This window comes from Anser anser (genome assembly GCF_964211835.1).
Source record: "Anser anser genome assembly, chromosome: 27".
Taxonomy (NCBI): domain Eukaryota; kingdom Metazoa; phylum Chordata; class Aves; order Anseriformes; family Anatidae; genus Anser; species Anser anser.
This window is the reverse complement of record NC_139748.1, coordinates 3,582,743-3,606,856: the sequence shown is the minus strand read 5'-3', so window position 1 is coordinate 3,606,856 and position 24,114 is coordinate 3,582,743. Positions and strand designations below refer to the sequence as shown.

General features: G+C 48.3%; 2 protein-coding genes across 18 annotated transcripts in view; both read right to left on the bottom strand.

Annotated features, from left to right (window-relative positions):
- Positions 1 to 1,107: 1,107 nt before the first annotated feature.
- Positions 1,108 to 14,001, bottom strand: LOC310887070 (uncharacterized protein). Of its 6 annotated transcripts, XR_014575643.1 has the most exons (7): positions 13,901 to 13,997; positions 12,938 to 12,990; positions 11,985 to 12,123; positions 9,631 to 9,732; positions 7,640 to 7,713; positions 4,523 to 4,608; positions 1,108 to 3,756 (listed from the first exon to the last, which is right to left on the bottom strand). XR_014575643.1 is itself a non-coding variant. In XM_083812524.1 (5 exons), exons 2-5 carry the CDS (start codon positions 9,713 to 9,715, stop codon positions 3,480 to 3,482), a joined length of 522 nt encoding a protein of 173 aa, XP_083668650.1. In that variant the 5' UTR covers positions 9,716 to 9,732; positions 11,985 to 13,985; the 3' UTR covers positions 1,108 to 3,479. The 6 variants fall into 6 exon arrangements, 3 of the variants coding, with proteins under 3 accessions (XP_083668650.1, XP_083668651.1, XP_083668652.1); XR_014575644.1 differs by having other exon boundaries at positions 12,938 to 13,982; XR_014575642.1 differs by lacking the exon at positions 12,938 to 12,990 and having other exon boundaries at positions 1,109 to 3,756; positions 13,901 to 14,001.
- Positions 14,002 to 14,465: 464 nt separating this feature from the next.
- BLACAT1 (BLACAT1 overlapping LEMD1 locus) overlaps positions 14,466 to 24,114 on the bottom strand; it is a 36,244-nt gene continuing 26,595 nt past the window's right edge. For 11 of the 12 annotated variants that reach the window (XM_083812532.1, XM_083812536.1, XM_083812529.1 and 8 more), the window contains exons 2-3: positions 20,854 to 21,098; positions 14,466 to 20,659 (exon numbers count right to left, since the gene is read on the bottom strand). In XM_083812532.1, coding sequence (XP_083668658.1) covers positions 20,958 to 21,098 — 141 coding nt within the window. In that variant the 3' untranslated portion in view covers positions 14,466 to 20,659; positions 20,854 to 20,957. Of the gene's footprint in view, positions 20,660 to 20,853; positions 21,099 to 21,192; positions 21,974 to 24,114 lie in introns of those variants that run through there. The other variant, XM_083812531.1, reaches the window with a different exon arrangement.

Here is a 24,114-nt window from a genome sequence, read left to right as displayed (position 1 = left end):
CAGCCCATAACGTGCGGCCTAAATGCCTCCTTTAGGGCAAGATCCTCCAGCTCACTTTCGAGGATCATCGTTTTCTTTCCTCAGCAGACTATCCCACAAGCAGATTTCTTGTAAATACCAACAGCTGGAACCGAGTTAAGACAGTCACCACCCCAGTCCCCCTGGGACACAGCGTCTGCCCCACTTTGAGATCTACTGCTGGAAGTTACCACCACGCAGCCCATTAGTGCGCCTTGCACTCATTACAAGGATTCACAACCCCATCTAACAGAGTTAAAACAAAAGCCTTCAGAAAAAAAATTACAGGGAAAAAAAAATCACACAGTGACCTAGGGCTAGCGTTAGCAGCTCCGCTGCAGTTCTCAATAACCCCTTTAGTACCCAGCACGCACGAGTAGAGCAGCACTGCATCCTTACCTTGCATCTCAGCTCCTGCTGTTAAACAGGGAAGTTTTAAAGATAGCCCCCTCCCAAATGAATACTCCCTTTAACTATAATTTTAGTGGCTGAGACCACACCAACCTGGGAGCAGGGACTGGGAGGTGTGATGGAATGGGCACAATTTGCCTTCGGTGGGTCAGACAACACCTACACGATGCTTGTTTGTTTTGGTGATGTGCTCAATAAAATGAACAAGCACAATGTGTGCTAAACTTGCTCCCCAGGGAAGGAGGATTGGTTCCTACTCTGTTCTGGCAAGATTACTACGCTGCCTCACTAATTTCCACTGAGCTAGAGGAGACTTGGCACAAACTGAACTTCTCTGGGGGTGGAGGAAGCTGTCTGTGTCTCCCCATTTTGAGTTAAAGGAATGCATTTTTAATTCAAATCCAATACTAACGAGACCTGCAGCCGAGTACAGATTTTTCTTGCAGAAGGCTGGTCAGTAACAGGGTCAATACCACCACCTGAGGCTGGGAGGAAGCTGGGGCTAGCTGTCATTTCCAACAAGCCCAGCAAGCCTACCTCCTGTGCAACAGAGAGGCAGATTGAGGGTTTCTTTTCCAAGCACAGCTTAAGCTGCAGCACCTCATGTGCCCAGGAACTTGCTCTAATCCTCCCTCCCACTACACTTTATTATTATTTTTTTTAAAGTGAGGAATATTTGTATAACAAAGCAAAGACAATAAAACAGTGCTGGGCACTAACTTGTTTATTTCATATAAAGATCAGAACAGCACATGCTCCTCAGCATGAGGATACACCTCTTGTATGTTGAACAGCAGGAGGGTAATGTTTTTGTCATCCATTGCCAAGAAGGATTTAGAAAATCCTCGTCCTTGAAGCCAACACTTTGATATCCTTAATTGAAAGGACAGACTAAGACAATCCAGTAAATACTGAATAGAAAGAAAAGTGGGAAAATACACATAGGGCACCCCAGCTAGGACAGCTAACACTGTGAGAGGAGGAATTCCACCTCCTTCCATATCAGCATGTAAGATGTCCAAATGAGAGCAACCAGTAACTTGTTTCCTGAAAAGAACAAGGTTCTGAAGTTAATGCCAGTTATTTTTCAACACCAGTTGTCTACTGTGTGCTCTCCTTGCTGTCTCACAATCCCCTCAATTCTAGTACATAAAAAGGTGTGGAGTTCTACCTGTGATCTACACGGGTTATTTCGGTATGAGGAGAATGACCTGGTAGTTTAACAACTTTTCTGCTGTGCCAGCCATAAACAGATCCGTTTGCAAAGCTACCCTTTACCAACACGAAGACAAGTATTTTCAGAAGCAAAGGAATACTTCCCAGGACTCACAGGGAACAGGAAGGTGGTGGTGCAGGCAAGAACTGGGGCATTCCAAACCTACAAGCAGCCCCCACTGACCTTTTTTTTTTTTTTTTTTTCCCAGTGGCAATGTATTCTGCAGTTCAGTGCAGATTTGAGAATTAGACAGCAGTCCCACCTGCTGCGGAACACGTTAAACTTCATAGCAGAATGGGCTGTTAAATCCAGGAGAAATGGCATGGCCACGTCTCTGCCATCCTACATAACCACATCAAAGCAACCATGCATCAGTTGGATCATCCCAGACAAGGTTTTGCAGAGGAAATGTGAGATGGCTAGACAGTGGGGGCATATAAGCAGCGCAGAGCAAAGCCTTAAGCATGAAGCAGAACCGACATGGTCCATCAGTTACTTAACAGGGAAGTGATTCTACTTGATGGCTAGCATTTACATAGCAATTTGAAACAGCTAAATTATTTTCCTATGAAAGCAACATCATGCAAATATACTACACATTCCAGCTTTCATCGCATTTGCTAAACTGGAAAATGAGATTCACAAAGCAGGAAACCTCTGAGAATACAGAGCTAACACCACACCTTAGTGGAAACTCAGCAACCTTAATCCTACTTTGACTGTTATAGGAGTCAAACTCCTCATTTATTACCATTTATCCTACTTAGAAGAGAGGTAACCTCTTACCTCACATTAAAGCCATTGTGAAGATATGGAGTAAAGATTATAAAGTGCACACATAGTAAAGAGGAAGGTCTTAAAAGTTGAGGAAATCATTCAGTATCTTGTACCATTAACTTACTGTGTTACAACTTACACTGGAAGGATTTTCCTCTTAAACCAAACAGTGTCAGACGTAAGGATATTAAGTTTTATTTCTTGGCAAAGCACACATAGACAAGAGAAAATGAGCAGTTTTTAGAATCAAATGCCTTCAGCAATTTTAGGATGCTTCAGTGTATTCCTTCAGATTATGTGCCAGACCAAAAATCCTGCATTTCTCCTGTGAAATTAAAAAATACTGAAAGGACTCATTTTGATCTTAACCCTGGAGTCATTTAAATCCAAGTGTCATGATTTATGAGAACATCACACAAAGTTAGATCTTCTTCAGATGGAAAGTAGCAGGCTATGTACAGCAGAGCCTCACTTCTACCACTCCCCCTTTTTAGTAGCATCTCTAGACTTGAAGGGGAAAGGATATTCTTCCAGAAGTTGTTAAGACATAGTAACTCCTCCCTTGAGCCTTCATAGCTTGTATTATGCTAGAGCCATCACCTGTCTTGCCAGACAGGAAGCACTTTGTTCCCTCAATTTATATCTGGTGTTTCTCAAATGTAATACAACCAGAGCTTAGAGGAGCTTTACTTTCTCAGAGACAGAATAATCCCTGCTGGAGGCAGCTTAGGAAAAAAACAAGCCGTACAGAACTCCAAACCCTTCTGAGTGAAGATCTCTTGACTGGGGCACAAAACATGCATCCAAGTGTCAACTTGGCTTCAGCAGAAGAGAAACAGTACAGCAAGTCACAATTCCAGGAGCTAGAACCACTGCATAGTGAATACTACGTACAGACAAGTCACAGACTTTTTACCCTCCAACCAGGCTTTTAATTCACTACCTGAAGACCTTGTTCACACGTAGCAGGGAAAGGAAAGAGCATTCTTCAGTTCTGTAGTCACTGCTAAGCACTGCATAGTGTCGCAGTGCTCTTTTTTTCTTTCCAGAATGAAGATCACGAGCAGACTGTTAGTATTACCATCATAGTCAGATGCACGAAGATCAGAAACACAGAGAGGGCAAGTACCACAAACTTGACAGTTTCAGATACTGAACACTGAGCGGTTGCTTGCTGTGCTCTTTCTGCTCTGTTCTTCCCCTTTTCCTGTACTGCTACTTCTCTGTCCTTCACCTTTTCTGGTACCAACATCACTTCTTCCACATCAACTGTTTTCATTTTCTTCTGAGGTGGTGACTGCCTACTCTTCTTCTTTGGCCTTTTTCTGCTGGTTCTATAAGAACAGACAAGCAAACAAATGTTGTTTCAGGTAACCTGAACTCTCATCACTGACTCTACAGAACCAACATCTGTTATCTTTCAGACATATCACAGACTATAATACAGACTTACAATTAGGTGAGGAAATGAATCTTGTAATTAGGGCGGAATGGAAAAAAACAAAAACACAAACGACAAAGCAAAACCTCTAGATATAAAACAACCTTTTGAAATTAACCCAAGTACCACCTTTTTGTAACTGGAACAGAGAGATAATGCAGTGCTGCTTAAATCCCACACTGGACACCTCATTTCCCTATAGAGATGCATCTGGGATATGGCACACAAGTAATTGACAAGAATGATATTCTTGAATATGCTTGCTGTTGCTCTAGAGATAGCAAAATCCATTTTTTCTGAGCATCAAGAAGAGTTATTACAACTCAACATAATTGCACAAGTATCATTTTGACTCAGCTTCAGAAGTTTCTGAGTGTCCTGGCACATCCAGTAGTGCAGCAGACTCTTTGATGTTTGCAGTCATGACAGTGGGATTACAGGAATCCCAGGCAAAACTTAAATGCTGCACTTAAGGCACTCTAACTTCAGGAAGTCTTGTTTATCTATCTCCAAAAATTTCTCAAGGCTTTTTCTAAGTAAGAATTTCCACAAACTCTGTGCTTTCCAAGACTTTTACCTGCAGGTTAACATAAGGAAACTTCTCCAAAATGTTAAAATAAGCCAAAATAAAGATGGAAAAGAGATTAAACGTATATTACCTGATTCCACTGGGAGACAGAGAAACAGAAAAGTATGTTTCATCTTGGTCATCTTCATCAGCTCCATCACTGGATGTTCCACTCGTCTAATTAAAAAAAGTTTATGCTTAGAGATTTAGCAGACTTAACACACAAGATTATTTCTACCAAGCTAAGGTACCAAACAAGCTGCAGATTGCTAGGAATGAGGCCACTTTCATTTCAAGGGGGAGGATGCTTCATCTTCTGAGGTCCTGGAGTTATCAGAACACGACTAATGAGAAAGCGAATGCATGTCAATGATCGCACGAGTCTAACAGAGATGGTGCCCAGACATAAGAAACACCATGTTACTTCTTGATGAGAAGCAATTCAGTCAGTGGAAGCTGCCTTGAAATAATCTCATTTAAAGTGGATTCCTTTTTTGCAGATAGCAAAAACACACCTTTGGGAAGTACTTAAAATCACCAAGAGATTAGGTTAAAATAAAGGTTGGTTGCCTGCGGTCTACTCTGTCTAATGTGGATGCCCCTGGAATATTAATTGGCATTCAGTATGTCATCGTACTGTTGTCCACCTTCTTTTCATCCTGCTGCAAGAAGAAACACTACTTTAAACAGATTTATTGCACGAGTCAGTGAGTAATGCACAATAAACAGTCCTTTGCCTCCAGACACGTCACCTAATCACAGCGGCTGAAACTCATCTGTAGGCCACGAAAACAGCGCTGCACTCAACGTTCCTGCTACGCTGATGCTCAGAGGCCTCCCTCGGGACTGGAGCCCCATTGTGCTGGGTGCCACCGAGAGACAGAAGTCTTGTGACAAAGATTGATGGCTTTGTCCTTCAGGGATCCAGCCATTCTCTTTAACATTATGCAGCGGGGTCCATTTCTAGGGCTGAAGTCGAAACAAATACTACACTTTTCAATAAATTACTTGCATTTAACATCACACATGTAGGTGCTGGTACAAGTCTCCTGTTTCGAGATGATCCATGGCTGAATTCTAGATGCTAAGCAGAATTCATTCTACAACTACATCAAAAAGTTTTAAGTATTCTCTTCAAAAGGGAGTGCCATCTTCTTTAAGATAGCCATCTTCTGGGCTACATACTGTACTGAGAAGGAAGTGAGATGCCTCGAGGGGAACATCTGGTTACCTCTCCAGCACTCCTCAGGAATGCAAGTTCACTTGTTCAGAGCTGACTCACGATCCTTACACTGCTGTGAAGTGCATGTAGATGAATTCAGATAAGATGTAAGACTTCTAAGAAGTTAAGAGACTAAGGGAAGCACTTCTGTAATGCTGCACTAGTAAATGAAAGGAGATTCAATGATTCCTATCATTTGAAACAGGGCACTAGCCTGAGGATTGCACCTCGGAAGCGTTTTGTGATGGAGGAAATGCAGCAAGGTAGCTATTGAAGTCAACAACGCCATAATGCCCCCTTCCTGCAAAACAGCCGTGGGACTGCCATGGGGACTGCTACCAGCTGATCTATTCTGTCCCTGCATCCAACGTATCAAGCTTATCCTCTGGCAATATTTGTTCTAGCTGTTAATATTTCAAGACAGACTCATTAACGAAAGCTGTGGGTGTGTAATTATAGCCTCTCATGGTGAGTTACCACCAAGTCCTGAATGCCATACAACACAGACCATGCTCGTGTTATTCCTACTGATTTAATGAAGCTCCTTACATTTTTTCCACCTGTGACAAATCTACACACACAGTTACAACGCAAAGTTGATTTAAACATATGTAAGAGCCTGAAATAATTTGCATTCCATGAGTAAAGGAGTCCTTAGGATAGCTTCTACTTTATCACTAATTGGTCATCTGATATATACTCTCTTCTTAATTAGCAATCCTTTATCCAATTGTTCTGTATTTAAAATTTAATATGAGAGAGCACATGCATGTGAGATGACCCATCACAAAGTGGCACCAATTTAACTGTTAACTACTAGTTTTACAGTTATTGTAAATACATTTAGTTTACATTGAAAGCTACTAGATTATCCAAATAGAGTACAAGTAAGCTCAGCGTAATGTTCTGTTGCCAGAAACATACCTGGCATCCTTTGGTAATCATTACTAGAAAGTCAGAATTAGGAGACAGCAAACAGTGATGGTAATCCGATTTTGTTCCCTTCTAAGACTTGGGAATTGATGTATGCAAAGACAACTACTTTCCTCTGCCATTGTCTTAGCAAGGCTAATCAACATCAAGTGACAGAAGCTCTGTATGACATCCAGACATTTGCAGGTGTGAAGATTATAAAGCAAAATAGAAAGCAGCAAGATGGACTGAGGAAACACCAATGACTTTCACTATGGTATGGAAAATCAATGTATTTTCCAACAGCATAACAAGAAAGTAGTACTTCAGTGAAGATGCAACACAAGAACTGAAAGTTTACTAAGTACTCACTCCTCTTACAGAGGTTTCCCTGTAGAAAACTATTCCCACCATCACTTCCCTTCTAACTCAGGGACTAGTAGAAGAGGGAAAACAGCATAGGGGTAAGCCAGCAGCTAGCATACAGATTCTGCAGGTTCTAGAGGTCACCTTGAGCAAACCACTTGCAGCTCCACGCTCAAAAGCTACCTAGGCACTCGTAGCAGGTCTCCATTCATAAAACATGGAGAAACGCACATCCCATTGTCACAGAGGGGTTCTGGAGATTAATGCACTGAAAAGCCAAGCATCCACTTTTATGTGAGAAGTGATGATGCAAGAAGCAGCTATAGATCTTTAGTTTTACTGGTACTGATCTTTATTACTATGGAATCTCTTAAAACAAGTTGTTATTTAACATATGAAACGTAACGACTGCATCAGAGGCCAGTTTAGATTTTGAGTACGCTGCTACATCTCCATTTACAGTTACTTCAGTGTTGCAGAAGAGGAACGTGGCATATTCCTAAACGCCTCAGCTAGTTAACTGATAACACGAAACAAAGCTCAAGAAAGTAGAAGGCAGGCCAAGGAAGGATGCTATAATTAACTGATTGGAGGTAATTGCTGCATTTGTCATGAGCTAATACAAAGAACATCAGTTTATATCAACTTGCAATTTCCTTCATTTAGCTGTAGATACATAAAATATTCACGCATTAGCAGACTACTTACTTCACTAGTGCCAGATACACAGCCTGCTGTCACTTTGAAGTCCTTTGTTTCAAAGGTTACTCCAGTACTTCTGTCTGAACAAGGAGAAAGAAATAAAGAGGGCCTTAAAACGCAAGCAAATTAGCCTGAAATATCTAAAGCAGGTTGCATAATTTGATACTTTAAAAAGCCACAGTTCAGGCCATCTTTACAAATTGCATTGCTTAATTATCCTCTTGTGCATTCACTGGAGTATTCTTTGATTACAGATGTGGTTTGTGTGCATGTTAAAGTGGCGTGCCATCAACCAAGCAGAATTCAGGCAGGCACCTATATAACATGGTTGCAGAAACAGAGCCAGCAGAAAGAAGCAGAGCTGAGCAGTAAAACAATCGAGCCTCTAAGCTAGAGTAAAGCAGTGGTTAAGAGCCCATTCATCTGTTGGGGATCACATACCAAAAGCAAGTGAACAATCACTTATCCAGCCCTAGAGCCCAACACAGTAGAACCAGTACATAATCTTTTCCTTTAAATCATTTTCAATCACTATACAAAGAGGCTGTGTTTGAACCAGCTCTGCTTTTGTTATGACAGCTGCTATACTGTCAGATTAGTCCAATGCACAGCTGTTGGCTTAGTGTTTTTTTCAAAACATGTCTAAACCACTCAGGATTTTGGAACCTTTTTTTTTTTTTTTTTTTAACTGCAACAGAAATCATCCCACCAAGCTAATTGCTTAAACAAAGCTGGATATTCATTAGTCTGTAACATAAATGGGAAGTTCGGTTTCATCTTTGAAGAAAACTTCAAAGAACATTACAATAAAGAAAAGGTAGGGACAAAACAGCTTTTAGTACTAAGGAACTCCCCAAAAGGCTTTTTGAGATTATAATGTGGAATGTTCTACTTCAGTAAAAAGAGAATTATGTCTTCTAAGATTACTTCAAACACCTTGATATTCACATAGGAGTTTCCGAGCAGATCAGAAAGACAAATTCCACTGGTTAGTCAGACAGTGGTTACCAGGATTATTCATAATTATCTCTAGTATGTAGCTTGATCTGAAGCAGACACATGTACCCAAGTATCAAAGCAGCGCTCAGATTTGCTGCAATACAGATTGCTAAGAGTTAGTAGTATGAAAGGTGCAGTTTCAAGCATTTCTGGAAGGTATAGACTAAATACTGTAGAGGGAGCTGCTTCGTAATTTCAGTAGAGACTGGTTATATGAGTGAAAAAACACTGTTCTCTTCAGATCTTGAAAATTAGTATTAACACTTCGTATTAAACCAACCATATTAATAAGGGTATTCTTTATTTTTCCCCCAGAGAAATACACTCCTTACTTTCAGTAAACTGGTTGCCCTCTGTCAAGTCGGAAAATAAATTTATTTCAGTTGATAGTCTGCATCTTTAGGTCCCTAAACACCTCTTGCAGTCAGACCTGGAAGAGTTTTAAGATACATCCCTCAAGAGTACTCAACACTAAGGAAGACATGCTTTTGCAAAGCCTTGTAGCTTCTGATAACTTTAATTTTTGCCTTCCAAAAGTAATAGTATTGTATGTCATCCTTTTTGATCCACATTTTCTGAACTCTGATCAAAGTGTTTACTTTCATCTGTCTTACCACAGCAGGTTAAGAGGACTTCCATTTATCAACTGCAGAAGCTTATTCTCAAAATGTCCTTGTGGAAGCTAAAATACATCATTTAGAACACAAACAACATTTACTGTGCCAGTAAACTTGTTTTTGCTGAATTTTGACTGCTGGATGCTGTCTCATTTACAGGGATAGCTAAAAACCCCACTATTACCTTTACAGAAGTTGATTTTATTTTGAAAGTCACTTTAGTCTTCCTATAGGAAGGCAATATCCTCTTTCTCACTCAGTCCCTCCCCAGGCACCCCAAATTCATACGCTTTAGGTCACATTCTCTACAAACCGAACCATAATTCATTTAATGCGTACACAACATTGGTCCTGTTGCGACTCTAGTTGGCTGTCACTCACTTTGCACGTCAACTTTCTCTGGGCTGTGCTCATCTGCGCTTTCTTCCGGCCGTTGTATCAGCGTGTCAGTTGTAGTCTGGGCCATCTCTTCCAAATGCACAGCTTTTGGGAAAAAAAAAAAAAGAAAAAAAAACATTTAGCGGAGATGCTTACCATAGTTTGAAAGACATCTGTCAGCATTTATCCTCTTGCCTCACAGATCACATACACTTAAATACAGACGTGTTTAAGAAAACTTTGGGATTCCTGCCACTGTTGAAATGGTTTCTAACTGCCTCACAGTTCCATCCAAAGATTTCAACACCTTCTGCAGCATTTTCATAAAGTTAGCAGCAAATTATAAGTAACGAGTTGCATTTAACTGATAACTATGTGTAATTAACAATTATATTTAAACTGAATAAAATACTGTATACACCCATTGAGAGTTTTCCAGAGCAGAAACGGAGGACATCCACTTGCCCTACCATTTTTTACTGGAATGCATCATGCAGAGATGGAGCAGTGGCAAATTACCTAGCCACTTCTCTACAAGTGGAAGAGTACAGAATATCCCTTCTAGCTCAGATTTTTCAGGGTATTTTAAGACCTCGGAAATGATCTGTTCCCCCTTGTTCATTCTCATTCTATATCCTTTATTTGTTCATCCAGAGTGCTTCTGCAGCAGGATTTTATTTTCTTTCCATACGACTCCCTGCAGCAGCCTTCATTTAGTTTATGCCCTCAGTGCTGAAGGTATTGCATTCAGCTAAGTCTAAAAGAAGCAATACAGATAGATTAAATACAGCCAAATAACACTACCAGAACTAAAAGGTAGATTGCTTATATTTATTTGACATATCGTAAAAAGGAAAAGGCATGTAAAATCCACAAATCAAAAATCAGCTTTGTTGGGGCTTTATGAATACAATAGGTTATTTTCAGCAGTGCTCCTGCAGCACATTTCCATATATATTACAGACTAAATGAATCACTTCTAGCACAGAAATATTGTGCACGATTGCATGCAACAGCTGCTCTTTCACGCATCGGTCTCCTGTGACCCGATTTTGATTATAAAATGTGCCATCCTGATTGGGGAGGGGAATAAAAAACTCCAGAGAGCAGACACTGCTCATTTTAAGGAGCAAGAATCTTGCCTAAAGCGATGCCTCATTTGCTTCCCCTTATGAGAGGAAAGACTCCAGATCTGCTCTTTATGCCTTTCCAGACTTTAATGGAACAATGCTCTTTCCTCACTCTACGCTAGTTAGCGAAGCAATTGGGACAAGATTAAATGAAACAGCTTCAATGGCATTCAGTCTTTTTTTCCATTTCTGCGCGGCAGCAAGAGACAGACAGGTACCTACCTCGGGGGATACAAAATCCAAGTCACGGGCATATACAAACATCACTAGCAAATACTGGGATGAAAGGTGGTTTAGGAAGATGAGGTTTTTATGTAAACAGAGCCGTTTCAGCATCAGCACTCTCTTCATTAGAGCCTCTCCAAATATTGGCAATTTTCCCATTTAATTTCTCAACATCCCCTAACAAATGTCGGGAGGAAACCTCTGGAGCAACACAGGAACGGCTGGCAGGCAAGCCCCCATCACAGGGCAAAGCTGTTCACCCCCAGGCACCATTTCAGGGATCCCTATTTATTGGTTGACAAAATATGGGAGGACAGAAGGTGGGCACGGGCCTCAGCAGATCACAGTGGGAACAGATCAAGTAGATCCCAGCAGATTGTATTGCAGTCCGTCCAACAGGCTAACTAAAACCACACCATGAATCTTAACACCAAGCGATCTGGAAAACGCAACCACTTCTCAGTGCACTGCTTCTAAGGGAAAATGAAGGCCTCGCACACCACTTTAAAAGCTGTTTACTTAATTTAATTAAGAAACTGCAACTCACCTTTGAGTTGTCTACAATTACTTCTATTGTTTTTGTGTTTTCATAGTGCATGGCATATCGCTACAGCACAGTTGCACGTTACAAGATGATTGAAACCACTTAACCTCCACTTAAAACACGTCAGTGCAGGCCTAAAGTCTGTGCTTAGCTTCAAATTCACTTTTTCTCTGGTGAGGTTAAAGAATAAAAATAACGTTAACAGAGTAAGTTTGATTTCTGCAAAGATTTTGTCCTACTAGTGGGATCCTTTCACGCAACACTTATCCCCTAGCAGGCTGAACCACCTGCAGCAACTCCCTATAAAGAACACCTGAAGTGCTCAGCAGCTTGCCCTGATGCGAGGGGAAGGTCGATGTTCTGACAGACTGCAGTCTCAGCTGTGCCGACAGCAATTCACAAATGGGGATGTTTACCCAAAAAATAGCGCGCCAGTATTTCGGAAGTAACCGCTTTACCTCTTCACATGGCCAGATGGAATCCCGATGGCTGGGGAGATGTTAAGGGGTGTCCCTTTGCTGAAAGCCCTCACCCTGCGGTACGGCATCCGTGGTCACTGTGACATCGGAACTTCCACGGCAACCAGTAGTGAAGTCACTGGGAAAGAAATTTCATTGAAAAAGGGAAAATCTTTGTACTGGAAGAACGAAAGTTGGAACCGTTTTAAGTATCATATGAGTGATGCAATTAAATGTATGTGAGAACACGGTGATCCACATCTTTTGTGGATTCAAAACAAAATTTGAAAGTTACAATCAACAATTTTTGGAGGAAGCCCAAGGTGATATATCAAGAAGTGACAAGTCTTTTTTTGTTTTGTTTTGTTTTTTGAAGGACAAAAAGATATATTGTACTGCGGACAAAGGCCCAAAATAGCACAAGGAATCTGGCCCGAGCGTGTTCCAGAGGTCATGGTGGATCGCCAAGATCACCTGCGTGGCTGGGAAGAGCCCAGTACAGCAGAGATGCGGGACACTGCAAAAGAATGCCAATAACAATTAAGAGATTAAAGGGATTTATTTAAATGTCAAGGTGACGAGAAGCGAGAACATAAATTGGAAACAGGATGACTGGATAAATTCCTCCAGATAGGAAAGAGAGATTTTATAATGGAATGAAAAAAGCAAGAGACTTGAAGCCTCTAAGGAATAAGCCCAGCTCCCGAGGAACACACGACAGGGAAGATGTTTGCATTGTGACCCTCTCAGGCAGCATTAGCTGGCAGAAGGCTTCAGAAGAGAATTGTAGCAGTGCTATATACCTACTCCATTTAAAACATTAAAAGACAGGAAATGGAGTGTGGAAAGCCATTTTGAAGTGCTGATATTCCCTCAGTTATGCACCACCCAAGCTCACTGACAGAATCTCATACTGGAAGAGGTTTTAGTGAGGAAAACGTAGGAACTGATACCTTCTGCAGAACTCATTAGAGGTCCTTTTAGTGAAACAGGCCAGTATAGACTTCTAAAGAGGAAAAACATTTACTGAGCACCTGGCATTAAAATACGCATGCAAATAAAAAGCCTTTTGGTTACAATTTCTTCTTTAAATACCGAGCAGATAACTTTCATTTTAACCACAAAGTGAAGTTTAAACATATCCTGCAGTCGTCTTATAAATGGTTTTAATATTGCATGTTTCAGAGACCACATTGTTGTGGATAATGCTTCCAAATATGTAGTGTTTTTTTACCCAGCCATTTTTTCGTAATTAAAATTGTATCAGCGTAGGCAGTGCAGGGTAATCAAAATAAATAGAAGTTGAGTTTTCTGTCATTTTTCTGGTACTAATTTTCGAAATAAAGGTAATCCTTGTGGAAAGAGACGCTCAAAAACATTGTTCTTGTGTGTTATTATGAAGCAATGAATTTGCATAGAAAAGCCACTCAAGGCAAGAGGCAGTGAATAGAAAGAGATCAAGACCGAAGGACCTCAGGTGTACGCAGCCAGCATTTAACCCAGCTTAGAGCAGTTACAGTTAACAACCACTTAGCTGCTTTATGTATCCCAGAGATTAGTTTTTATTTTTGGCGGTTTTTTTTTCCTGCCGAAGGGAAAAATGAACTAATTTCAGGTAATCTTGTGTTTTTGTAGGTCCGTGGACACCTGACGCAGGTGGACGAGCACCAGGCCCCGGGCCGCGGCCTGCCCCAGACCCTCAGTGGGGTGAACAGGAAAGCCCAACCCCACAGCCCCGTCTCTGCACCGGGCCCCTGGGCCCGAGCCACGCCGTAACTCCGCATCCCGGTCCCCGCACAGCCTCGGGCCGGCTCTGCCCCCACGGCCCCGGGTGTAAAATAGACCCCCGGAGGGGAATCCGTGACCCCGACGTGATTCGAACACGCAGCCTTCTGATCTGGAGTCAGACGCGCTACCGTTGCGCCACGAGGTCTGCGATACCGCCGCCCCGGCCTGCCTCCAAGAGCCTGCGCGCCTCCCCGCGCATGCGCACCCCCACCGCCCTTCGAGCCGCCCGCCCGCCTCAGCCGGCCACGCCTGCCCGCGGGCCGTACCACCGGCGGGGGAGGCGCTGCGCGGAGCCGCCTGGCAGAGCCCACCTGACCCCCGCCCCTCCGCGAGAATCCCCCCCCTCCTCCCCCCCCCGTGATCCGTCCCGATCGACGCGCCCTCAGATTTAAAGGGGCCGCGCCTCGTTACATGCGATGAGCTGGGGCCGGGCGCGCGTTCTCAGTGGGCGCCGTGCCCGGGGGGCGGAGGCGTCGGTGCCGCTTCCCTCATCCCGCAGCGGGCCCGCCCCGGCCGTACCGCCACCGGGACACCCCGTGGAGCTCAGCCCCAGCACCGCTTTATTGCCCGTCCCTACGCTGCGGGGTGCCAGCCCCCGCTCCGAATTCCCACGTGTAAACGGGAACCGGCGTGACTCCGGATTGGGCACAGGGCCCGGCTCGCAGGCAGCGCGCTGGGAATGACGACTGGCTTTGGGGCTGAATCCAGTTTATTCGAGCAGCTCCGCGCGGCCGGGCCAGGCACATGCTGGCGCGAGGGACAGAGGGAGAGAGGGACAGAGGGCCGCCACCACGCGCGGTCCCGGGGCAAAATCCAACAGCGACCAGACAGAGACAGAGAACGGGATGGGGGGAGTAGAGTAGGAAAATAGAGTAGAGTAGAATAGAATAGAATAGAAACAGAGTAGAGTAAAACAGTAGAGTAGAATAAGATAGAACAGAATTGAATAGAAGCAGACTAGGATAGGGAAGAGAAAAGAGGAGAGGAGAGGAGAGGAGAGAAAACAGACTGCAGTAGGATAGGATGGAACAGAACAGAACAGATCAGATCAACAGGCCAGTCCTTCCGTGCAAACCTCAGCCATGACATGCAGATGCATCTATAATTTACAGTACAATCTTGCAAACTGGGCATGCTACAGCAGAAGCCGTTGGGCTGGGTGTTTTTGTTTGCAGCTCCAGGACAGCCGGTGAGCACTGATGGGGCAGTCCCCATCCGTGTCCCCGTCCCCAGCCCACGCGCTGCCAGGTGCCCCGTGGCAGTGGTCGGATTTCCAAAGGATGGCAATTTGTACTACCGAGGGGCAAGGGTGTATGTACTGAAACCAGCTCAGGGAAGGGCAAAGCTTGTCATACAGCAAAAACCCCGATCTCCAAACGTCTGTAAAACCCGTACTCCAAAAATTGTCCTAAATAATTTGTCTGGCATAGGCAATACGACAGGGACGGAGCCGCTCTGTGCGTGGATACGTGCGCTCGTTTGCAAATGCCACGTTTATCTTCTTGCACGGCGTTTCAGAGATGATCATTTACCGTGCGACAGCACACAAGGCTGACCTGGTCTTCTGTCTCTCCGAAGTAGAGAAAAGTCATTTACTGGCATCATGAAAACAGCCTAAAAATAGCCGGTTTCTATGGCTACTGGGGCTGGGAGACTCCTGAGGAACAAGTCTGGGTAGGTCCCTTCGTGATGAAATCCAGGCAGTGGGATGAAAGGGAAGGACAATAAAGGAGGTTGAATGCTTTGATCCTCTTCAGACACCGCTGCGGAGCCGCTGCAGAGAGAGTTCTGGGCCTTTCGTGTGCCTGGGAACTGCAGTGATCAATACGGGCTTATTAGGGGGGAATTAGGCAAATTGACTGGATCTAGCACAATCCCAAGGCAAACACTTCCATCCGGGCAGCGCTTTGTTGAGTCAGGGCGTCCTCAGTGCCTGCTGTACGCCTGTCGGTGCCTCCCTGTGCTGTCTGTCTGCGTGGTTTTGTACTCGGGACGGGTCTGAGGTGCATTGGGGAGAAATCTGGGGGTGTTGGGGTCCTGTCCAAGCTCATCTCCATACAATTAATATTTCTGTAGACACCTCACATCACTGTACAGAATGTTTTGCTGGATTTATACCAGCATAAAGTGCAGGTGGGTTCGGCCTGTATCTTTACACATGCAATAAACTCCTGAGCAGTGATTAATTCGCAGTGGTTCGAGCCCATGAGTGTCTCACTCGTGTGGCCACCACACTTTACAGGGGGACTGTGCAAATCAGTATAAAAATGCATTCAAGAACCCGGTGTGTGCAGCCTGGCTCAGGTTTTCTCCCTGCTTTTTCCCTGTCTCCAGCAAAACCTCCAAGAATGTGGCAGAGGAGTTCAGGCTGCAGCTTTTTCCTTGGCTCGCCTCCTGCCAGGTGCGTGCGCACCCTTCCAGCTACTGCCCAAACCTCTCTGCATCCGAATCAGCTGCTGGTGCCCGGTCCCCTACCCTGCTACCATCATGCAAACACACATCTGTACTGAAGTAGGCCAATATTTACAGAGGGGACACACTCGGAAGAGAGCCTGAGGCAGTGCTCTGGCTATTTTGATCATTAAAACTGATTTTTCCCCACACTCCCGACTCCCAATCCTTAGCGCAGGCGGCTGCTTGTTGCAGACGATGCTACGGGCTCCATCCGCAGGGCTGGTGTGTGGGTGTCCCTGCCTGCTGACAGATTTCTCCCGGCCCTTTGGCACTGGAGGGGAAGCTCAGGGCATGCTGGAAGGGTCCAAGCCGTGTCCCACCTGTCCCCAAAGCCCCAGGCACCGCGGGTGATGGGGACCCAGCCGGGGCAGCCACAGCAAGCAGGGCTGCCCCCCTCCTGCATCCTGCCCCTGGATGCTTTCCCTGGTGGAATAGGATTAAGGAAGGATTATTGCTAGTGGGAATAAATGCATTTTTCAGGAGCACCGCTCTCCTCTTCCTGAGGAGCGTTGGTGGTGGAGGATCTCTCCGTAAAGCCTGGGAAGCCGTGGCACAGATGAGGCTCGTGTCGTGCCAGGGGATTTGCAGAGAGCCCAGTGGTTTTGCAGAGTGTAACGGAGAGGACAATTCGCAGCCCTCGCACTTCTGCACCCCTCACCCCGAGGGCAGCCCTGAGCTGCTCAGCACCCGAGGCGATTTGGCAACCACAGCTTCGGGCTCCCTGAGGGTCCCTGCGCCTCCCTGCCTCTCTGGAAGGCGGAGAAGCCTCAAAAAAGCTCTTGGAAACCACTGGAGGGACAACTCCAGCTTGCAGCTCATTGTCATCGGCGTTGGTAAGATTTAGCTATTACGGTATCACTCATGTGCAGTCCCTGCTGGAGTGGAGAAGCGAAAGCCGGGTGGATGAGCCAAAGGCGGCATGTCTGTCACTTGGGAGAGCAAGAGGAAATCCCGAACAAGAAGCAAAATCCCAGTTTATGAAAATGCCCAGGGTTGTGCAAATGTGGGGGAGAAAGAAAGAGACAGGGAGAGAGTGTTTTTCTGTGACAAGAGCTGTCGAATTCCCAGCCTTCGCAGTCTCAGAAGCATATGCTGCCCTGCCAAAATGCTGCCATTGGAAAGAGGAAACAAAACAAAACAAAACAAAACAAAACAAAACCCTTTGCTTTTGCCCACTGCAAATTTGTCAAGTGGAAGCTGACAGCAGCGCGGGCTGGGCAGCGAGGGGCGAGCAGCGGCGCAGGGCGCAGCTCTTGGCAGGTTCGCTACAGAAAAGCGACAGGCTGAGCCTGGTGGGAAACAGCGCGCGGCTGAAAGGACCTTCACCATAAATCCCGAGGTCAAGTCATTATGACGGGGGAATCAAAAAGCACCACGAGCCATTTATGAACACAATAGAGGTCAATCCAGGAGCAAACCATTTTGCTCGGAGCCACGGTGGAAAACATATTGTTGCTCTGAGAGCTCCATCCATCCAGGGAGGTGGAAAGTTCTCTTAAAAAATAAATGTAGCTCGGGTGTTTTAACATTCATGCTGCACCTGGTTAATTCCTCGTGTTTTCAGATGTACACGGAATGGGTGTGGGTGAGCGTCTGCCTGTCTTGCATCTACATCCTGGATTTGTTCCATGTCTCGGGACCCTTTTGCTGGAAACAGGAATGTTGGAGACGCAGGGACAGCCTGAGCAGGCACAGAGCTGTCTGCAGCGTGTGTGTGGTGTGTGCACGAGGCACATACTGTGCCTGCACCCTACGGCGAGCCTGCACCAAGTACAGCGTGTGTGCAGCGTGTGCAGCATGTGTGCAACATGTGTGCACCATGCATAGTGTGTGCACAGCGTGTGCTGCACATGTGCAGTGTGTGCACCACGCATGGTGTGTGCACAGCATGCACAGCGTGAGCACGGCGTGAGCACAGTGCTTCCAGCAGAGCTCCCAGCTCGTCCCTTAGCACCCAGAGGACGCCCCAAGCCCTGATGCACCCCCCCGACACACACAAGGCTCCCTTGCAGGGCTGCTCTCGGTGCAATGCCGAGCACCCAGCCCGACACAAGGTCTCAGCGTGGCTGTCGGCTGCAGATCTTTACCTGCCAGACCTTGCTGGATCTGTAATCAGAGGGTTAGCACCGAAGGTTACACCGTAAGGAACTGGGCCATCCCCCCAACCCCACGGCAATGTTTTAGCCTCTGCAAAGCCTGACAGAGTGAAGCTGCCCAAGGTTTCCCCCAAAGCTCTGCTTCTGGTGGTCTCCCTGGAGCACACACTGGCTGCCAGAACAGCCCCGGCTCTCTGCTGCACTGACACGGGTCATCCCTGCTCACGCCCTCAATAGTGGGGACCCAGCGTGTGTCCCCCCAGGAGCAGGGCACCTTCAGCCAAGCCAAAACGTGGGTGCATAGGCACTAATCTGAGAGGCTTTGGCTTCCCTCGGGGCCTCGGTGAAGCTGTTCCTCGTGCGCTGCCTAAGTAAAAGGCTGACGCAGCCTCAGAGGTCCCGGAGGAGACATTACAGCCTGCACTAACCGCGGTATTTTCCACCGATCCGTGCACGCCGGGCTGAAATCTGCTGAGCTCGATGGTGACAAATGACAGGGCCAGCTATCCCAGCTGGCCATCGCGTCGCAGATACACTGCACAGCTCCTCTCCTCCCAAAACTTGGAGTTTACCTACAAAATCCCCATCTGGGAACGCTGCCCTGGGGCTGCACTTCTGTGTTCCCCTAGCTCACATCTCCTGGGATGGAAGAGGGGAGAAGAAAAGTGCCCCGAGCCTCCCGACCTCAGGGCTGGCACACTGGGACCATGCGCTGCCCATGCCCCGTGCCCACTCCCTGCCACCCCCGTGCCCCACATCCATCGGCTGTGTCCCACTGCAGCCCCGACAGTGGGCACCCAGCAGGGAGGATTTAAAGCTCCTCGTGTTATCGGTGCTCCTGGCCAGGTTTTTGTGCTCAATCCTTTGGATAAGAAAAATAAAATAATGGCCGTGTTGGCTCTGGGTGTTGGCTGAGCCAACAGAGCTCCAAAGGGGAGCTGTCACTGGCAGCTACAGCTCTGTTTGTTAAGGGTAAATCTGCTCGGAGAGCACCGGGTGAGCCCTGGAAAGGTCAGGCTGGTTAATCACGGGGGGAGGATTTGCTCTCCAATTGTGCTCATCCCCCGCTGGGACCAGGGGGGGCTTCGCGGGGGTGTCAGGCTGCTCAAATCCATGCACCCCCACGCCAGGGGCTTGCCCTCCCCGGATTTACCCTTTCCTACGGGCTGTCCCTCCTGCTTTTCGGCACAAATTGGAAATGAGAGCACCGGGGTCACAGCAGCTGCCAGTTGCTGAAATGAGATCTCGAATTTTGGGTGCGTTTAGGGCCAGGGAGGCAGGCTGCAGCCTGCCCCAGCATCGCAGCACCAAGACCCCAGCAACATCCCCAAATCCGTGGGGGCTCCGACACTCCTTGGGGGCTGGCTGGGGAGGTCTGAGCAGGGACGTCTGTGAGACGCCTCCTGGAAGGCACAGCATGCAGGGAGTTCCTGTATGGCTTCAACTCTAGGTAGGAAGGACGCATAGACAGGGGAGAGGGAAAAGGGGGACCCTGGGGACCTTGGGGACCTTGGGGACAGCAACAAAAAACAGGGTGAAGGTGGCAGGAGCAGGACCAGCCCTCAGGGCGAGCATCCCCTGCCTGGCAGCCGCAGGCATCACTTTTAGCCCCCGGCTGGGGGGGTCTCCATACAGAGAAGAAAAACACCAGCTGGAAGAGTTTAAGGGTTTCTGCTCTGGAGGACAGGTTTGTGCTAGAAGTGTCCCTGGAGCAAGACTCCAGTGCCCCGAGCTCGGGGCTGCTGGCCCATCTGCCAACCCAGATCAATCCCCCGCTGAGCCACATTGCTCAGGTGCCTGGGGGCGGGTGTCACCACCGCCGTGTCCCCTCCGCCCTGGTCCCACGGGAGCTGTGTCCGAGCTGGTTGGTGCATTTGGTGTCCCCGAAATGCTTCGGTGTGTTGCAGCTGTGGGGCCAGGCACAGCCAAAGAGTGGAGAATGGCTTCTTGCAGTCCCAGGCATTTTCTCGAGAGATGCTTAAAAATAATAATAATTAAAAGTACAGCTTGTTTTTAGTTCGGCCTGTTCTGCAGCAGCGAGACCACTTACCACCCCAGGCCAGCCTCCCAGCACTACGGCTCCGGGAGGGACAAGGCCTGGCCCTGGCTACTGAAAACCCCTTGGGGGTCTGTCTGTGTGCCTTGGCGGCGGGCTCAGGGGGGAATCCTCTGCCCTGCTGGGACCCAGGCAGCATCCGACAGTGGCCGTTGGGGTGCCGAGGGCTTGGGGAGTCCGTGCAGGATGTCTGCAGCGCCCAGATAATGTCCACAACACCTCCTTGTGCCTCTCGGTGCGGCCATTCCTCTGCTTCGGCTCTCTCCTGGCCAGGCAGGTCTCTGGGGAGAGAAAACGAGCCGGGCTGCAGGCAAAGGGTGTTGGAGCAGGTTATTTGTCTCCCTCTGCCCACCCTGAGGAGCAAAGCCACCGCTCAGGCCTGGGCTCGCCTGCCCGTGCCGAGCAGCTTCCCGGGCACAGCCCTGGCTCGGTGGGGCAGCCCCCAGCCCCCCGCCAGCCCCCTGCCCCGTCCCACCTCCGCAGCGTGAAGGGAGCTGGTCCCTGGTGAGGCGAGTGGAGAGGGGGCACCAAATGTCGTCCCCCCCCGGCAGCTCCGGCGTCCCGAGGCCCGTCTGCTCCTCACACCGCCGTCTCCTGCTCCGCGCTGGATTCCTCCTTCTTCCTCTTCATCTTGCAGAAGCCATGGAGCCCGCAGAAGCACGCGAAGGTGAACTGGGGCATCACCCGGAGCAGGAGAGGCGTGGGGGCACCCGAGGAGACCTGGATGGGGACAGCGAGATGTGGAGAGATCAGGGCAGCTCCTGCAGGTGCCCAGGGGATGCACGAATGGGACAGATCCCCCAAATCACCCAACTGGAAGCAGGCCCTGAAAGCCAACCCCAGCCCCTCTCCGCTCTAGGGGACGGTGGGGACAGACGTGGGGACAGCTTGTGGCACCCGATGGGGATTTGTGGGCCCTTCGGGGCGAGGTGCCCGGGGACACCCGGCGAGGCTCAGCACCAGCGGTTCCGGCACAATGAGGCTCAGCTGAGAGCAGCGTCCGCTGGCTTTGTGTCCGTTTTCAGAGGATAAAATAATGCCCCAAAGCACAGCCCACATTACGGCCCAACAGCTGCAAAATGTAATTATGCAAACGAAAGGCTGCTTTTTTTAAAATAAACAACAGATACTTGCAGAAATACCATCTGAAGCGAAACCTTCGTTTTCTCCCCACTTTAAATTTTAGCACGGTTTGCAGGTTGCCAGCCCTGATTTTGCCCCAGCAAAGGCAGTGCTGGTGCTCCCAGCAAGCTGTGCCCAGCACGTGCAGCACCGCACTCCAGCACTGCACATCCTCACCCCATCGCCCTCCAGCCCCACGGACAGCAGAGAGACCCCAGCACCCACTGCATAGCCAGCACGTAGGCTCGCTGCAGAGCCATAATTCAGCGTTTATTCCCCGGCAGTGTAAAGAGGGAATAGCTCAGGGCCTCAGTTTACCTGTCTATGAAATGGGCACAATGGTAGTGCTCAGGCTATCAAAGGACCAGGTGGAAATCTCAGTGTATGGGGTACTGGTGCATCCAGAGAGCCACCGGCACCGACAGCAGCTAGCAGAGGGAGCCCCTGGACAGTGGGGGGGGCACTGTGCAGACCCCCCCCATCCCACCACCCCCACCCTGCCTCCCTGCTGCAGGTTAGAGCGATTCAAACTCCCAGCGCAGACAGCCGGGAGAAAATCAGTTGTGGGGAAAAAAGCCAAACCAGGTGGGGCCCATGCGCCCTTCCCTACATGCAGGGGTGTTGTCCGCTGCCTCCCTGCCTTCCCCCCTTCCAAGAGGCCCAGCTGCAGCACAAAGCCAAGGGCAGCAGCGAGAGGTTTCATTCTCTGCCCCCCTCCCCAGCCTTTGCCAGCCATCTGGGTACCTGCCCAGCAGCTCCCAAATTAAACAAGGCTACCTCTGGAGCTCACAAATAAAGACAACAGGCTCTTTAATGAGTCTCCCGTTCTGAATGGCTTCCCAGCGTAGCGGCAGGTCCCCGCGCCTCTCTTTGTGCTGTTGCTTTTTGTTAGGAGCCTGAGAATGGGATCTGGGAGGGAGCGGCTGGGGCAGAGGGGCTGCGCGGGGCTGCTGCGCCCTCCCGGCTCTGCAGAGCTCCAGTGGGAATGGAGCAAAAAACCTCTGCCTGCAGGGAGGGGGAAGCCCCAGGGACCAGTCCCTGGGTGGGCACAATGTCTGGATCTGGCACTGCACACCCCAGGCTCACACAGAGCTCCCCACCACAGCATCCCACCCAGTCCAGCACTTTATTAATCGGGTGAAAACGCCTGTGGCAGACCCCCCAGGAAGGCTGGGCTGAGCCATACCCGGTCCCCCCATGCCCGTCCCTGCAGCCCCGTGCCCCCCACATCTCCCCGTGCCCCCCACGTCTCCCCGTGCCCATCCGTCCCCGCGCCGCAGACACAAAACACCCCCAAAATCCTGGGCGGTCGGGCTGGCAGGACCCCCGTGTCCAGTAGGGAGCTATTGATATATTTAGAGGAGCTTGTAACGGCGAGGCTTTTCAGGCTGACCCTCTGCCTCCCATTCAGGCAGCGGACAATGATGAATGAGCCCCGGAGAATAGAGGCAGCCCAGCTGAGGCTGGCGCTCCTGTTCTTCTTGAAAAGGTAGAAAAAGGATCCTGAAGGAGCAAGGAATAATTAAAAAATAAATGAACTGGCTTGGGCAGTGATGACAGAAGCCCTGCTTGATTTGCAAGGGCTGGGCATGCTTCACAGACCCATGCTGCCCTTTCTATTCAAGGGAGAAGATCCTTTGGATAAAACTCCGCTGCAGCAGGGAAAATGCGAGGAACATTAAAAATGTAAAGCTAGAGAATTCTCTTTAGTCAACTGCATAACCCCAGGCCGTGTTTGTCACTGTCACAGTGATGAATTGGGAGCTGTCTGGAATCAGCATGCTCACTTTAATAATGTCACTTTCCCTGGACCCTAAAAAATGTCTTTCCGAACCAGTTGGACAGAGCCAATTCCTTAGCCCGGCAATTACCCGTTTCCCTGGGTTTTGCCTCGCATCCAGGCAACTCTCAGCAGCGCAGCCGAGGTGGGAAATCTTCGCTCCCTCTCGCCCCGGCCCCAATTCCTCCCGTCGAGAGCTGGACACGCTGCCCTGGGCTCAGCACATCGCGGTGGGGACAGGCTCAGGTTGGTGGCAGCTGGGTGGCCACGGGCATGGGGAAGGCACGCACAGGATCAGGAGCCCACGTTTTGGCTGATTTTCTTACTTTACTCTGCCCCAGTTTTGCCTTTTTTTTTTTCCTTCCCTGAGAAATGCAATCGAATTAACTTTTAGCTACTTGGTTAGAAAAAACAATATTAAGTTTTGCATTTTAAGCTCTGAATTTCAAAGCTGCCTTTTGCCGCCAGCATGTCGGTTTTTCCTGAGAAATGGGATCATTTACAATGGAAATCGGCCCCTTTTATTTTTCGCAGGAACTGAATGCAATTAAATCATTTGTAACGAAACGTAGAAAAGTTCCCAGAAATTTTATTTCCTTTGCCTTTCATGACAGCTAGTCTGTCCACCTCTACAGCCAAGACTTGCAGAAATGATGGATGGCTGGGGGGAATCTCAAACCTGGACTTCTAAAAGCCGCCGCGCAGACACTCAGAGGAGTGCCCCGGGTGGCAGAGCCGTGCCCCGGGAGCATCCATCCCTTCGAGGCATCGCAGTGCCGGGCAGGGCAGCTGCTCCCTGCGTCCCTTGCCTGAGCATGGGAGCCCTCCCGATGG

Excerpts from the sequence above, each read along its gene's own strand:
- LOC310887070 (XM_083812524.1), bottom strand. The coding sequence starts at position 9,715 with ATGGCCCAGACTACAACTGACACGCTGATACAACGGCCGGAAGAAAGC. Across the intron at positions 7,714-9,630 it reads AGAGAAAGTTGACGTGCAAA|ACAGAAGTACTGGAGTAACC; the intron begins GTGAGTGACAGC and ends CTCCTTGTTCAG. Across the intron at positions 4,609-7,639 it reads GTGTATCTGGCACTAGTGAA|ACGAGTGGAACATCCAGTGA; the intron begins GTAAGTAGTCTG and ends TTTTTTAATTAG.